Source organism: Ursus americanus, chromosome 3 (genome assembly GCF_024610735.1).
Source record: "Ursus americanus isolate L20-20 chromosome 3, mUrsAme1.1.p, whole genome shotgun sequence".
NCBI lineage: Eukaryota > Metazoa > Chordata > Mammalia > Carnivora > Ursidae > Ursus > Ursus americanus.
In genome coordinates, this window is record NC_142129.1 from 23,147,207 (window position 1) to 23,163,468 (window position 16,262).

At 40.5% G+C, this 16,262-nt stretch overlaps 1 protein-coding gene across 2 annotated transcripts in view; it reads right to left on the reverse strand.

The window, feature by feature from the left end:
• The window catches only part of CALU (calumenin), a 26,776-nt gene extending 11,333 nt beyond the window's left edge, over positions 1–15,443 (reverse strand). The window contains exons 1-3 of one of the 2 annotated variants that reach the window (XM_045792695.2): positions 15,317–15,443; positions 5,488–5,719; positions 310–503 (exon numbers count right to left, since the gene is read on the reverse strand). In XM_045792695.2, coding sequence (XP_045648651.1) covers positions 310–503; positions 5,488–5,708 — 415 coding nt within the window. In that variant the 5' untranslated portion in view covers positions 5,709–5,719; positions 15,317–15,443. Of the gene's footprint in view, positions 1–309; positions 504–576; positions 771–5,487; positions 5,720–15,316 lie in introns of both variants that reach the window. The other variant, XM_045792694.2, reaches the window with a different exon arrangement.
• Positions 15,444–16,262: the final 819 nt, after the last annotated feature.

Below are 16,262 nucleotides of genomic sequence, written 5' to 3' on the forward strand. Positions count from 1 at the left end.
GCTTTGCATTATTGAAACAATTCAGCCTTTTAGAAGAGATCTACTCCAAAAATGGTCTCTGAGGGATCACAGAAAGAAAAACTGGTAAAATAGTATCTGAAATGGTAAAGATGTAGAAGATGCCAGACCTTAGAAAACCAAAATTAAATACTTAATATACACATTTAAAGTTAAAAAAATAAAGGCAAATCAGTTCAGCACTGGACTATTTAAAATAAGCACAATTTCTTCCTTTCCTTCACTGTGTGACCCATTTGTTTCTTTGACTCAAGACCATGGTCTCTATCAGGCTGACATCTTGCCCCTTACCCAGGTAAGTGCCATAAGTCACGTTTCTGTACTCATCCCAGGAGATTAAGCCGTCTTGATTCATATCAAACTCGTGCCATTGGTTTTCAACATTGTCATATATGTATTTCTTCTGGGCGTGCTTAATCCAGGATTTCAGCTCCCCCTCCGTCACAAACCCATCTTTATCCACGTCTATTTTATCTACAATCATTCTACAAGACAAAACAGTTACGTTTCAAGGCGCCAGCTCCATAAGGCTTTTTCCCCCAGGTAGTAGGGACCTACCTAAAACGTAGCCGTAGGTGGCATTTTTATACTCCTCCCAGGAAACGAGGCCGTCCTCATTGAGGTCATGCCCCTTCCACTGTCGCTCTACATCCTCGTAAATCCAGCGCTTTTGTGCAAATTTAATCCAGGCTTTGAGCTCATCCACAGTGACAAACCCGTCCTTGTCGCCATCTATTTTACTTACAATCTTTCTGTAGAAAATGCAGAGAAATCCAGCAAGAGGTTAAAAGGACACAAGGCTCTAGACTTAGCCAGGTGTGTGCTGTATCCAGAGGTGTTGCCCAGGGCTAAAGCATGGACATAAAAAAAGTCTCCAAAAAAACCTTCCAGACAGGTAACTGAAAATGTTTCTCAGAACTGGCCTGCTACTGGTCTGAAAAGAGCCATCTAGGTAAGGCAAGCACAGTCCGTGGCTGTGCACTTAACATGCAAAAGCAAACCCGGTCTCATCCCTTAGGAGTAGGTTACAGCCAATGGTCAGAATTCAGGAGTGAATATCCACTCCTATCTGGATTCTCCATTCTTTGTATCACACAACATGCAAATCTTTATGTTGTTCTTTATTGCTTTTAGGAGAATCTCAATTTCTTGGTAAATAATCACAATCGCTGATATGGTTTTCCAAAAATTCACGCCAGACTTTAAAAAAATCCAGTTGTTTTAAAAAATAATAATAATAATACTTCTGTTAAAAATATAAAGATATAAAGATAGTTCTGGGGTCACTTATACCTCAAGTCAAGATTTAAAAACAGAAGCCAAAAAACCAACACACACAAACACACGCCCCCAAAACAGAGGGGAAAACAGTCCACACAGTTACACAAAGACAGAAGGACAGACGCGTGTTTATTCTAAAAAACAGCTAGAAACTAATTATACATTATGTTGGACTTTCACATATAACCACAAAAACAGAGAAGTCTGAGGAAATGATGCAGTAAGAATGTCTGCCCTGACATATGTGAGCTCAGGAGAATGTTAGTAAGCCGGGAGGGTGAGGACATAGATGATAAAGCAAAGCTACAAAGCTAAAGAATCAATATACTTCACCCTTCATGAGCTTTTCTTCCAGGTTTGCCATCTCAAGTTTAACTTAAGAATTTCAAAATATGTGCACGACATGAAAACCTCTAAAGATGCAACCACTCATTTACAGAGGCGCAGACAACCTATGTAAAGTCACTCAAGTAAGTGGCTCAGTTTGGAATGGGAACTTCAAATCAAAACATCCAAGAGATTTGAATTCTTGGCATACTCCTATGCCCTATTATTTGCAGGATTGAAAAAGACTGTCACTCGGTAGCAAATAATGTCTTTTCCCACTTTGCATCCATTTCATGAATACAACATTGGAAAAGTATTAAAATCAGAGTAGTAGTGATGCTATAAAGAGATTCACCTTGATATTGGTATGTTGTTAGCCTTAACTGTCCAGTACTTAAACGCTATAATTTAACAAGCATTTTCCTTCAGTGAATATGTAATCTAGACTTTGCTCTAAAATATTAATAGAAAACATAAAGCAGTAAGATACCCTCTTAAATACCCTCCTCTACCTACATGGGCATAATAATTTTTTTTTTTTTTTTTTTGCAGCTTTAACCCTGGAGTTTAAAAAAATATATTAACACATTAAGTTATACCAGTATTAAAAACTCCTGCATTATCTGTAATGGAACCCAGTTTATGTACAAATGGTACTGACTACCAATAGTGCCACTGTACCATTAAGAAAAAAAGGGTAAGGTAGCAGAATGCCCTGCATTCTCAAATGAAAATTTTAAACTATGATAAATAGCCTAAAGAGAACGATCATTCGGATAAAGAGGCATAGGACTGCTCAAGATGGGCTTCTGTTAATGAGGCTGGCTGAATGCCACTCTATTTATTCCAGAAGAAATATCTGAAATGCTTTAAACCAGAGGTTGGCAAACTTTTTCTGAAAAGGGATAGACAGTAAATATTTTTTATTTTGTCGGCCACATATGGTTTGTCACATATCTCTGTATTTTAATAACCATTTAAAAATATAAAAGCCATTCTTATCTTAAGGCCATCCAGGCTGCAGGCAGCTGTGAAAGTACACTGCAAGTGGCTATATCCTATTTTAGGCACTAAGCTCTAAACTCTGATCTTTTAAAGCCCATGCAACTCTATGAAGCTAATGGTGTTGTTTTCCTGTGAAATTGAAGAAACCCACAGATGTAGTTATGATGCCACCAAACAAGCATTTATTTCAGGATAGACACAACATACTTAGTGGGCCTTATGTTTTCTCCTAAGAGGTAACACATGCCTCTACATTTCAAGAGTCAAAAAGCAAATCCTTTGGTGTTTCTGGTTTTGTTTAATGAATGTGAGTAAGTAGGCTCCAGGAGGATTCATAATATTCCTGAAGTTTTTGGCATGCAAAATTTTATATATATTCATATGTGTACTTTTCTGAGGTAGAGTCCTTTGCTTTCCTTAGACTCTCAAAGGGGTTGGCCTGTGATCTAAAGAAAGGATGATGAACTGGTCTAGTTCATTTCTAAAGCAAATATACCAAGGGTGAAAACTTTTTAATATTATAGACCACCACCTCAAAACAAATAAACTTCACCTGAATGACACATAAATGAAACTAAGTAGACTTAAGACTTCTTTGGGTGGCAGGGGGAGAACACACACATAAGAAAAAAGGTTCTATTTGTCAACATTCCCAAGAAAAAGGGAAAACTATATTAAAATGTTTTTAGATATTACTGAAGATTTAAAAATAGTAGTGAATTTTTGCAACTACAGGTGTAAACCATGATCTTGTGATCATCTGCCTTCTATATAGGTAGAAAGGGGGCATGGGGGATCTGCTGTCCCCAACCTCTGGTGTGCAGTCACCTACCAAAACAATGTTTAGAAATGCCACAATGAATAAGTTAAAAACAAAAAACAAAACAAAAAAAACAACGTTCATCTGGAATCCTTGCTTCCAATAGTACATCACCTTATTTCTCATTATCTCCAAAATTTAGAAGCAAATAGTATTCGTGCATACATTCTATGAAAAGCATTATTTTAACCATCTTATTCTGATCAAATATAGTCTGCTCATGTGTTGACCTTTTGCTATTTACTAATGACAAAAAGGAACATTCTCTTTACTAAAAACTGCTAGCAGAGCTATTCCACTACCTGCACAGAGCGAGAACATACTGACACCAAGGCTAAAGGCCCTTCATTATTTAAGAGTAATTCTGTGAAGAGCCACGTGCAGACCCAAATGTGGGTCGGACATGCATATTATTAATAGGTAAGATATGAAGACTGAGAACACCCTCATGCATCCCTATTTTTAGCCCAATGTTAGCACAGTTATGAGATTAACATTAAAAGTAAGCGTGGTCTCTTAAAGTTAGAAAAGCAACCTAATAGAAGACTGGCTCTTTATTTGTTTTTTCTATTTTCAAATGTTTGAAGATGGTTTCTCGTTCTACATAGCAAAATCTTTTGAGTATTTCTGTCAGTGTTTAAGAATAAAATATTGTGGGGCGCCTGGGTGGCACAGCGGTTAGGCGTCTGCCTTAGGCTCAGGGCGTGATCCCGGCATTACGGGATCGAGCCCCACATCAGGCTCTTCCGCTATGAGCCTGCTTCTTTCTCTCCCACTCCCCCTGCTTGTGTTCCCTCTCTCGCTGGCTGTCTGTCTCTCTGTCGAATAAATAAATAAAATCTTAAAAAAAAAAAAAAGAATAAAATATTGTACCCTTCAGTTAGCAGATAAGCCAATGAAAGGACAAAATAAATTTATTCTGAAGTATCACTCAAAACAAACTCTGTAATGTCTTTTTTTTTTTTTTTTTAAGATTTTATTTATTTATTTGTCAGAGCAAGCACAAGCAGGGGGGACGGCAGGCAGAGGGAGAAACAGGCTCCCTGCACAGGCTCCCCACTGAGCAGGGAGCCTGATGTGGGACTCAATCTCATGACCCTGGTATCACGACCTGAGCTGAAAGCAGATGCTTAACCAACTGAGTCACCCAGGCGTCCCTCTGTAATGTCTTCTACTCACAATAATATCCATGATGGTGAAATACTTTTGGAAATTCTTATATGGTACAGCTTTCCAAACAAATCTCTTAAATATAGGTCCGAAAGTTACACCAATGATGGTCATTAAGGAGAAAATGTTCCCTAAATTAATCTGCATTTCCTCAAAAAACAAGGTTTGGATGAGCTCCCCACCCCCCCAAAAGACATTCTTAGATCCTCAGAAATAATCAAGTGGGATGCCACCGAATCAACTCACTAGGTAAAAAGATGCCTGCTGAGAGCCACAGAACCCAACTATGGCCGAACTGTTATTAAAACAGCAACTCACACTCTGACATTAAGACCATTACTTATTACAACCTTCTGAAAGGCAAGACTGGTTTGCTTTTGTTTTTAATTAAGCAAATATCTGAGAATGAAAACAAAGAGGGTGAAGGACATTCTCAGAAATCATGAACTTTATAGAAATTAGCCCAGGGGTCTTATTTGCAGTTTATTATCCATTCAAAGGCTTGGCTTGGGGAACAATCAATAGGTCACAGATCATTTTTAAAAATTAAAACCATCAGGGATGAGAGGCCCCCATGTAATGTTCCTTTGGAAATAAGATGCAGTTCAGTCTGGGTCCTACAGCATTTGGTACTTTTATGCAAAAACAACTTTGCTCTGTAGAATGAGGTAAAACTATTACTCAGTGGAGAAATGTATGAAAGCAAGCAATTAATTAAATTTTAGTGGTAGCAGTTCTGTGGTTAGCTCTCAGAAGATGTAGTTCAAAACAGCTTTACTGGGTGGCGAAGCCAAAAGAGAAAAAAAGAACGTGCTGATTTATAAAGAAACGTCATTACTTTAGCCCCCTAAGAGCGGGAACCTTACCCAAGCCTTTCCTTGCTCTCTTCTGGTGTCAGCTGATCAAAGGTCTTGGCTTCTTCGGCACCCAAGAAGGCATCATGGTCATAATCAAAACTCTGAGCATCATTGTGAACTTTGTCACTGAGCTGAGGCTCATGGTGTACACGGTCCTTCTTTTCTGTGGGCTTGCTCAAGGCAAAGGCTGTGCACAGGGACAGGCACATAAGAAACTGTCGCAGGTCCATGACAATTAGATCTTAAAGAAAAACAAAGGTTAGTTAATTCAGGAAGCAGTGTGCTCTGTAATTAAATAAATTAAAAGTTCATAACCAGTTATTAATCTGATATTATCCCAAATATTATTACTTAATCCAGAAAATAAGAATGGTAGAATCAGACTTTCCAATTTTATGGCGAGAAATTTTCACCAGTTTCCTTCATCTGACTGGAAGCTGACAAGGAATCAGTTAAAACAGCCACCCTTTAAATAGGCTCCCTTTTAAAAACACCAAAGTAGAACATTAACCCTTTTGCCCAAGTGAACACTTAGAAGTGAAAAGACCAACATTTAAATTCAGACCTACTGACTCCAAATAACATCAGGCGTCTGGTCCTTAAAACTGGCTGGTTATTAGGTTATTAGGATCACCTAAGAAGCTTTTAAAAAATGTCTGCTATTGAATTAGAATCTCTGAAGTTGAATGCATGCATCTGAAGCTTTAAATGCTTCTCAGGTTGGGGCGCCTGGGTGGCTCAGTCGTTAAGCGTCTGCCTTAGGCTCAGGGCGTGATCCCAGAACGGATCGCGCCCCACATCAGGCTCCTCCGCTAGGAGCCTGCTTCTTCCTCTCCCACTCCCCCTGCCTGTGTTCCCTCTCTCGCTAGCCTGTCTCTCTGTCAAATAAATAAATAAAATCTTAAATAAATAAATAAATAAATAAATAAATAAATAAATAAATGCATGCTTCTCAGGTGATTCTGGTGATCATTAGATTAAGAACCACGAAATATAAGGAGGGCACGTATTGCATGGTGCACTGGGTGTTATACGCAACTAATGAATCATCAAGCCTTGCATCGGAAACCGGGGATGTACTGTGTGGTGACTAACATAATATAATAAAAAATCATTAAAAAAAAAGGGGGGGGCGCCTGGGTGGCACAGCGGTTAAGCGTCTGCCTTCGGCTCAGGGCGTGATCCCGGCGTTCTGGGATCGAGCCCCACATCAGGCTCCTCTGCTATGAGCCTGCTTCTTCCTCTCCCACTCCCTCTGCTTGTGTTCCCTGTCTCTCTGGCTGTCTCTATCTCTGTCAAATAAATAAATAAAATCTTAAAAAAAACAACAACACGAAATATTTGAGTAGATTCCCTGTCCTATACACAGTACCAAGTTGTCTCCCATATCCATGCTCAATCTCAAATCACCTTCAAAGGTCAAACCATTCAGATGGTACGGTGATGGGAGAACACCTGCTTTAGCATCCCTTATACCGTGTTTCCCAAACTGGCCCAGGCATAAGGATGCTTGGAGTACTGTTCACAGTACAAATCCCCAGGTCCTACTCCATAGTATCTTCAGAATCTCGGCAGTCAGAGCTGACTCTAACGAACAAGACAAGGCTGGGACACTTTATCAAAAACTGCCGACCAAAAACTTGCAGAGGAGGGGCAGGTGGTAACTTGTTTAGCACGCTCTTAGAGATTCCCCACAGTACTGTCTACAGAGGTTACGGCCTTAGAGAAAAAAACTCGAAAATTAAAAATCAAGAGGAAAGATTTCCCCAACTTTCATATTTTAACTATTTCACCAGTGGAACACCGATTCTCAAAGCCTTTCCCCCTGTAGGGAGTCAGGTTTTGTAAATTCGCAAAATACCTTACTCATTTCCACTTGTAACCAATGGCTCCCTTACTGGATAGGCAAATGGTTATTAGGCATGAGGACTGTTTGTGGGTTAAACTGTGTTCCCCAAACAGATATATATGCTGAAGTCCTAACCCCAGTACCGTGAATGTGACCTTATTTGGAAACAGGATCTTTGCAGATGTAATTAAGCTAAAATGAGGTCATTCTGGATTAGGGTGGGCTCTAATCCAATGTCTGATATCCTTATAAAAGAGGGAAATTTAGACAGTCACACAGAGAACAGAATGCCAAGTTATGAAGAGGCAGAGATTGGAATGATGCATCTGCAAGTCAAGAAATGTCAAGGATTCCTGGCAACCCCAGAGGCTAGGAAGAGGGAAGGAAGGATCCTCCCCTAGAGCCTTCAGAGCGTGGCTCTGCCAACACACTGATTTCTAACTTCTAGCCTCCAGAACTATGAGAGAATACATATCTGACCTCCTAAGCCACCCAGTTTGTGATAATTTGTTCCAGCAGCCCTAGGAAGCTAATAAAAGGCTCAGTACAGAGGACGCTGCATCACATGAAAGGTAAATGCATTGCCTTACCCTAATTTGCAGATTAAGCTGGCCAGACTTCACCTTCCCCAGGATGTCACTAGGGGAACCATCCAGTCCAAGGGCTCACAATTCATACGTAAATATTTTAAAAAACATGATAATTCTCTCAGCATAACTTCTAACTCAGTGGTTCTCAATCTAGAATGTACCCTAGAATTACCCAAAGACTTTTAAGCAAATATGATTAAGTCCCACCCCTAACTATTAATGTTTTTAAAAGGCAGCCAGGCTGTGAACCACTATTTTAACTAACCTCTCAAACGGCCATAGTAGTATTTTAGGAAATCTGACCTGAGGGATGCCTGCGTGGCTCAGTCAGTTCAACGTCTGCCTTCAGCTCAGGTCATGATCCCAGAGTTCTGGGATTGAATCTTGCCATCAGGCTCCCTGCTCAACATGGAATATGTCTGTCTCTCTCCCTCTGCCCCTCCCCCTGCTCATGTTCGCTCTCACGCTCGCTCTCTCTCTCTCTCATAAATAAAATCTTAAAAAAAATAAAGCCGCAATTGTACAAACACCCCTACCTATCGTGTTTCTTTCTGATTAAGAATTATTTCTCTTAGGGGTGCCTGGGTGGCCCAGTTGGTTAAGCGCCTGCCTTTGGCTCAGGTCATGATCCTGGGGTCCCACACTGGGCTCCTTGCTCAGCAGGGAGCCTGCTTCTCCCTCTGCCTGCCGCTCCTCCTGCTTGTGCTCTCTCTCTCTAACAAATAACTAAAATCTTAAAAAAGAAATTAACCTGAAAATATACTTAATATGGAGAAACTGCATATAATCTGATCCTGCCTGAAAGTTTTGGGAACTAGAATGAACTGTTCCAGGGGATAAAGAAATTAAATATGCCAACAGATTAGACATATTTCAATGTATCTGTTTTTCTTGTAATCCCCAAATAGTAAAGGTAACAAGTTACACTGCATTACCTTGGATTTATAGAGTCCTTTGGCTTCAGTAAACTAAAAAATGTTTACCACAGCTAATAGTGAGCATGTTACATAAAGACTCCTTAAAAGTAGAAGGAAAGCAAACAGAGATATGTTTAATCCCAACACAACCTAGAGAGATGATTATACAAAAGCACAACCTGAGGGCGCCATGAATAACTTTCAGCCTGTAAAAGCACCCAAGGACACTGTATTCAATACCTGGGAAAGCAGGGCAGTGGGAAAGGGTGAGAAGGTCCTGAAATGGCAGAGGGAGTCATCAAAACAGAGTAGAAAGTGTTCTAGAGTAAATAGGACAGAACCAATAAATCAAACACAAATGCTTCTAAGGAAATGACTAGAGGCAGTCACTCCTGGAATGGCCCATTCTCCAAAAAATAGTACGCTTACCGGATGGCTGGTAAGACTGATGAAAACCTGTAAGAAGCAATGTGAAAGCAAGACCAAGAGACCACTAGAGAAACGGGAAGGCAGGACTTCTCTTAAGCTGTTCCCAGCATTAGAACTCAGCCATGCTTCTGAAAGTTTATCAGTATTGTTTCATGTTCTCCCATTGAAACGCCCAAATTTGTATACAAAGACACTCGCACAAATAATATACCATAATGACAGTTTATAATGATAAAAAAAAAAAGGAAAACAAACTAAACCAGAGACTAGTAAATACCTATTAAATCTATATCATGGGAGACTACACAAAAAAGAATGAGGTAGATCTATTTGCACTGAAACGGAGAATTCGCCATGACATGTTAAGTGAACAACAACAAAGCAAGTTGCAAAACAATGTTAAGATCTCATTTATGTAAAAAGCGAAACCAAACAACAGCCCAGATTGTTTGTATTTGTATAAAATAGAACACATATGCACAAAAACGGCACGGACTGATAAACTTCTATCTGTAAACAGTGGTAACTCCCAGACTCATGGGAGAAGAGATGGGCTGGGGTAGTGAGGCTGGTGTGAACTTTATATATTGTACTCTGTTGTCTATATTTTGTAAGTGCATACACACTCACGTGTATTACCTGTGCATATTACTTTTTAAATATTATAAAAATTCTTTTCAATACTAGTTGCAAAGAAAACATTTTCAAGCCATTTCTCCAGACTGAAAAAGGAGACTGAAGAGAACACATGTATCTATTAAGACATAAACTCTCTAAAGTAAAACATGCTGCTCTAGAATAAAACTTCAGCCCGCCCTTCAATAATTCAACTGATAAATCAGTGGAACAAGAGAAAATTAAGAGATTTAATGCCTCTTTAAATGCCAAAATGAGTCTGTCTTTATTTTAGGGCAAAATAAAACTTCCATCTCAAGCTACAAACAATTCTTTAGACCAATAAAACTCTTTTAGAGACAAGGAACAAATTTCTGTTGTGGACATTTTGTGATATATCCAAACAATATCTATAATGTTAGAGGTTTACAAAATCAAGTCACTGCAACAGAAGTGACTTATGCCTATTAATAAAGGAACTTCACATTTAGGAAAATTTTATATATGATTAATTACATCCTCAAAATAAAATACCCTAACAATTCTTGCATAATTCCCTAACACCTCTTGCAAAGCCTAAATGTTACAATGTGAATAAATGCCTAAGCCCATGACCAGGCCTGGAAAAGATACTGTACAAAGTTTTGATACATGTAACATATGGAAATGTAACCGATTCACTGTGATTTAGAGGCAAAACTACATTTAAGTTTTAGGCTTAAATCTTGATAACAAGGATAAGAGAATTCCAGAGTAAAAGTCAAGAGCTTCTGCTTTATCATCTATCCATCCCTTTTCCTTTCTCTTTCAATTAACAATTAACCTTCCAATCCCACGCCTTTCCCCATTTTGTCAATCAACACTTCTCAGGTCTCCACAATCCAAAATCAGTCTTTCCTAGACCTCGCTATTCATTCAAGGTTGCCCTCCCTTTCCTTCACCCACAGGAGTGTCTATGCTGCTATCTCTGCTTCCTTACCACCTACTGCCACCCTGAAATCTAGCTTTCTACCTACCACTGATGAAACTACTTAAAGGTCAAAAGGACCAAGGGATGGACAAAGCCAATGGTCCTACCTTCATCTATCTGCAGTGAGCAATGAAAAACCCTGCACTTTAACTTTTTTAAATACACACTCCTTGTGCCCACATATAATATACCAACTCCTGGCTATTAGAAACCTTCACAAAGACCTCTTGTTCTATGAATACAGACACTAAAAGACTACTAGATTTATCTAAATCCATACAGTACACAAAAATGTTCAAGTAGAAACAAAGGATATCCCCCAAGACAAAGGATATTTTATGCGGGGAAGATGTGAGAACAGTACAAAACAACTTTTCACAGAAGACACTGAAGAACTACATTAGTGCAGTTATTTCTGAAGCATCTTTATCTTTTCAACCAAACTGAAAGCAAATGATGGAAAACTCAATGTCCCTTTTCTTTCTCCTTCCCTCTTCATCACAGCTACACATCAAGGGTATCAAGACAACATAAATGAAGGACTTAGCTGTATGAACTCTTATCAGGTGATCTAGAAGGTAAATCAATGGTTGTGGAAAAAGCATCTCCCCATCTCCTATTCCTCAAATGACCTGTAAGTTTTTCTAAAATTCTGTCCCTCCTTCACCAAGGGTAACATTTAACATTTTTTCTTTAAAAAAAAAAAAAAAAAAATCCAGGGGCGCCTGGGTCGTTCAGTCAGTTAAGTGTCTGCCTTCAGCTCAGGTCATGATCCTGGGGTTCTGGGACTGAGCCCCATGTCAGGCTCCCTGATCACTGGGAAGTCTGCCTCTCCCTCTGCCTCTGCCCCTCCCCTGGCTCCAGTGTGTACACTCTCCCCCAAATAAAATAAATAAATAAAATCGTTTTAGAAAATATAGACCAAGGGACACCTGGGTGGCTCAGTCATTGGGCTTCTGCCTTTAGTTCAGGTCATGATCCCTGGGTCCTGGGATTAAGCCCCACATTGGGCTCCCTGCTCAGTGGGAAACCTGATTCTCCCTCTCCCACTCCCCCTGCTTATGTTCCCACTCTCACTGTCAAATAAATAAATGAAATCTTAAAAACAAAAAAATCTAGACCTGTACTATTCAGAACAATAGCTATGAATCACATGCAGCTAAGCACTTGAACTGTGGCTAGTGTAAATTAAGATGTAAGTGACGTAAGTATTAAACTTTACATAGAAAAGATGGCATTTTGTATGTATTGGTGGATTAAATTAAAATTAATTTAATCTGTTTTAAAATTTCAGGTGAAAATGTATTCATGTGACGTGTACTATATTTCTACCGGATAATGCCATGTTAGAGACACGAACTAAACAGAAGAGGAAAGATACCAAGTAACTATCATCCTTTTGAAGTATCTCACCAATAATGGTTTCCTGCAAAATTATTTTCATGAACTGCTCCAGTTAATTTATAAGGAGAAAAGATTAATAGCATAAGCTTGAATTTCTTACAATAAAAAAGATTAGCCTTAAGAATCAGTTTATTTTATTCATTCAAAAATTTCCTTGAAAGCTCTAAATTCTTGCCATTCCCCGCTCTTCCTTCCCAGTCATTGGTCACAGAACACTTAAATTGTTCCAGGGAAATTTAGATGTCTGGATTAAATACAACCTCTCAAGAACACTAGCACTGAGTGATCCCACAGGTATTTTGGTTGACCAAAAACCCCTTGCTCAAAGTTAACAAGTGGGAGAAATGGGTGTGGTGGTAAAATTCCAGTTCTCTGAGCTGGATTATCAGCAAAAAAAGGGGCAATCCTCTATAATGAAGCAAAAACAGGATCTCACTGCCTAAGTGTCTACTTCAATTGTGGGGAGGGGGGAGAGCCTGACAGCAGCTTAAGTATACTAAGGCCCAGGTTATGAAATCTAGAAATTAAAGCTATCTGGTTATCTGACAATCTTCACTTACAACTTTAGTTGTAAGGTGTAAGTACCACAACGAATTATCACATTCAAGGAATAATATCAAGCTTCATGATCTGATAAAAGTTATGATAATGACAAAGCATTTATTCAATGTTTCTCTAGTGACAAAGCAAATTTACATTAGATCATTAACACATTCTAATTAAATTATCTGTGGTACTGAGAGCACACATTTATACAACAGCTGAGAATAGAAAAACTGCAAAATCTGCCTAAAGAAGAGCTTTGACAATGACAAACTATTCAGGCTTCCTTAGTTCTATAACCAAAGTGACTCAATACAAACTTAACATTTTTCCGGCTACAGAGTAAAAAAAAAAATTAAGAAAAAAGTTCCAAAAATTCTGGGAGAAAAAAGTTTCCTTTGGGGCTGATGAAACTTTAACAATTAATTGCCATACGAATGCTTTGCAAAATGTAGGGACAGGAGCCTTGTTTTCTAGCTGCAGTTTTGCAGCGCATGTTGAACGCATATAAAGTCCTTGGGAATTCGGTAGTTATTCTGGCTCAACCTCCCTTCAGAGCCAAATGTCTATAAATAATTTTAAAGTCCTAGATGAAAAGACCTATCTACTATGGTTACTCCATCTGGAAGTAATACGTACCCATTCCTCTCAACTTTTATAAAACTTGTTTGTACCACTCCACGATAATGATCATAGGGTACTTTAAGTTGTCTCCTTAGCTCCCCTATAGATACTAATTTTTAAAAGGCAGGACTCTCAGCTAGTATAAATTAGTATCTTTCTACAGTCCCTAATACAATGTCTTGCATTTTTTTATACACCAATACATTTTACCAGATTAATTGGACAGTATTTGGCAGCAGTGCAGTTCCTGCCTGCTCCCCAACCCCCAATTCCCCTTACCGGATCTGGCCATCAGGCAGCAACAGGCAAAGTGTTATTTCAGCTGTTTTAACTTTAATACATAAATTACAACATCAGCAACACCCATATTTAAGAGTTCACAAAGGATCTAGGATGTTACGGCCTAGCATCTCCAAAGGCTATCCCTGGCTACACCCTGTCCTTCCAAACCCCTGGCACACCCACGTTATGGAAACTCTGTGTTAATATCAATTACCAATCTCCCGTACTGGGGCAATGTATAGAAAATGCCACCAATAGGCATCTTGTGACACATCATTGGATGAATGGAAGCAAACAATTAAATTGAGAGTTATCGATAGGAGTTGATTTCAAAGCTGTAACAGCGCACAGCCATATCCAATTCATCTTTATCAGTTCACGGTCCTCCTAGTTGCAATTAAAAAAAAAAAAATCCTACTGGAGACTCCTGAATCACTGTAAAACACAGATTTAGTCTAGGCAACTCATCCTCTACCCACAATACAATTTACAGGTTTGTACTGTAAATTTGTACGGTAATACTTAGATTCTTCAGTGATGGCCATCGCTACTTGGTTGACTCAATCCATGGAATGAGGTCAGACAAGCATTTGCCTTGTGGGCAAAAAATAATTTATCGGAGATTACACGTTCTCTACTTCCAAACTACAAAATCATATTAGAAGCAACCTTATTCCCAATTCATTAACGTTGACCTTATGGTACATGCCTACAGGAAGTGAACATGATTCAATTCTCAGAGACATTACTCTGTGAATTTATACAGTCAAGGAATTGAGATCAATTTTAGCAAGGAAACTTGCCGTGGTGCAAAAGCTGCTTTCAAAACTACCGACCACCTAACTATGCTTTTAATCAGGGCAGCTATTGGGAATTAACTTTACTTCTCAACACAGCATTCCAAAAATCAGAACTAAGATCTACAGCTAAAAGCAACAAAAAAGTTAAACACATATACCTAATAAAGCTTTAAAAACTGTTTCCCGTCGCTGACAGAAGTATGCAGCCAAGCATGGATGCTCGAAGCACTCAGCTTTTCTTTAAAATTATACAAAGTTGGTTGTTTTTTTTTTAAATCACTGTCTTCCCGCTTTCTCCCCTCCCCTCGCCCTGTTTCTACACCCTCAAAGTCAGCGAACACGACTTTCTTGGCAGAGGCACCCTACTCTCGGGATGTGGCCTTGGGGCTGGGCTGGAGGACACAGGTAGGCCGGTTAGTGGGAGGTGGCAGAGAACTGTTACAATAACACTACCCCACTGCCCTCCGACCTTCACTAGGCAAACAGGAGGGACTCGGTGAAAGACGGGGCCCAGGGACCGAGGACGTGGCAAGCCAGGCACAAAACAGTACCCCCCAGAACGCAAAACCGGGAGCCGGAGTTCGCCGAGACCCAGGCCCCTTACCAGCGCGCGCTGGAGGGCGAGCGGCGGCCTTCAACACAGACTGGGCGCTGAGGGCCCCGGGGTCGCAAGGAGGCTCAAGGCCCGTAGCCTCGTGCTAGCACAAACAGGGGCCCCGAACGAAGGGGACCCATGCTGCGTCGGGAGCGAGGGCCATGGACAGAAACAAAGAGGAAAAGGACGAGGCCGCAGGACTGAGGACCGCGGTACCTACCTTTCCTCGTAGCACCCACGGCCCAAGCTCCCGCGGCCGCCGCTCACCCGCCGGCTCAGCTCACGCGCGCAAGCACCGCCCAACCGGAAGCAGCTCCACGCCCCGCCCCCATCCGCCTCGCCGGCGGCCTCTTGACCAATCATCAACGAACTCGCCGCTGACGTGCAGGTTTCCCGGACATCCATTGGCCCTACAGTCGCATAACCGGGATTGGCTGGAAAGCGCCACGTCCCCGCGAGCACGCCGAGTGCGTGGACCGGATTCCCGCCCAACCCTGATCCCAGACCCTGCGGGGATGTCGGGCCCCAGCCCCCTACTCGGGGTGGCGTGTGGGCGCGGCTGTGTGGCGGCCACGTCCTGGTTCACAGCGCGTGACTCGGCCCCCACACGGCTTTTTGGATTCCCCTGCTAGTTAACTTCATGCCCACAAGCCCACAGGGCCGACTTAATTCGACTGCATCAGTCGTCAGCTGTATTGAACAATCCCAACTTCTTTCGTTGGCTCCAGTGTAACTTTCAGCTTTATCTCCCACCAGTCCCTCCCACATATCTTGTGCTCTGGCCACCACCATCTCGGTGTTTCCTGACAGCCTGCCCTTTCACATCTCTTTGGTCTGTCTTCATCAAGTGATCTCCTCTGCCTGGACTACGTGCGTTTTCCTGATTTTCTGCTTTATGAATGCCAGTAGAAGTCCCGGTTCAGTCCCGGTTAGCTTTTGAAGTCTTTCCTGACCCTACTAGGCATAATTCCTCTTTTATTTGCCTTCCTAACACTTTGTGTCTTCAATACACTTGGCCAAATTTTGCTATAAAAAGCTTTTTATCCATATGTCCTCCTCTAGCCTAAGCTCCAGGGTAGAGATTGCCTTATTCTTTTTTTTTTTTTTAAGATTTTATTTATTTATTTATTTATTTATTTATTCATTCATTCATTCATTCATTCATT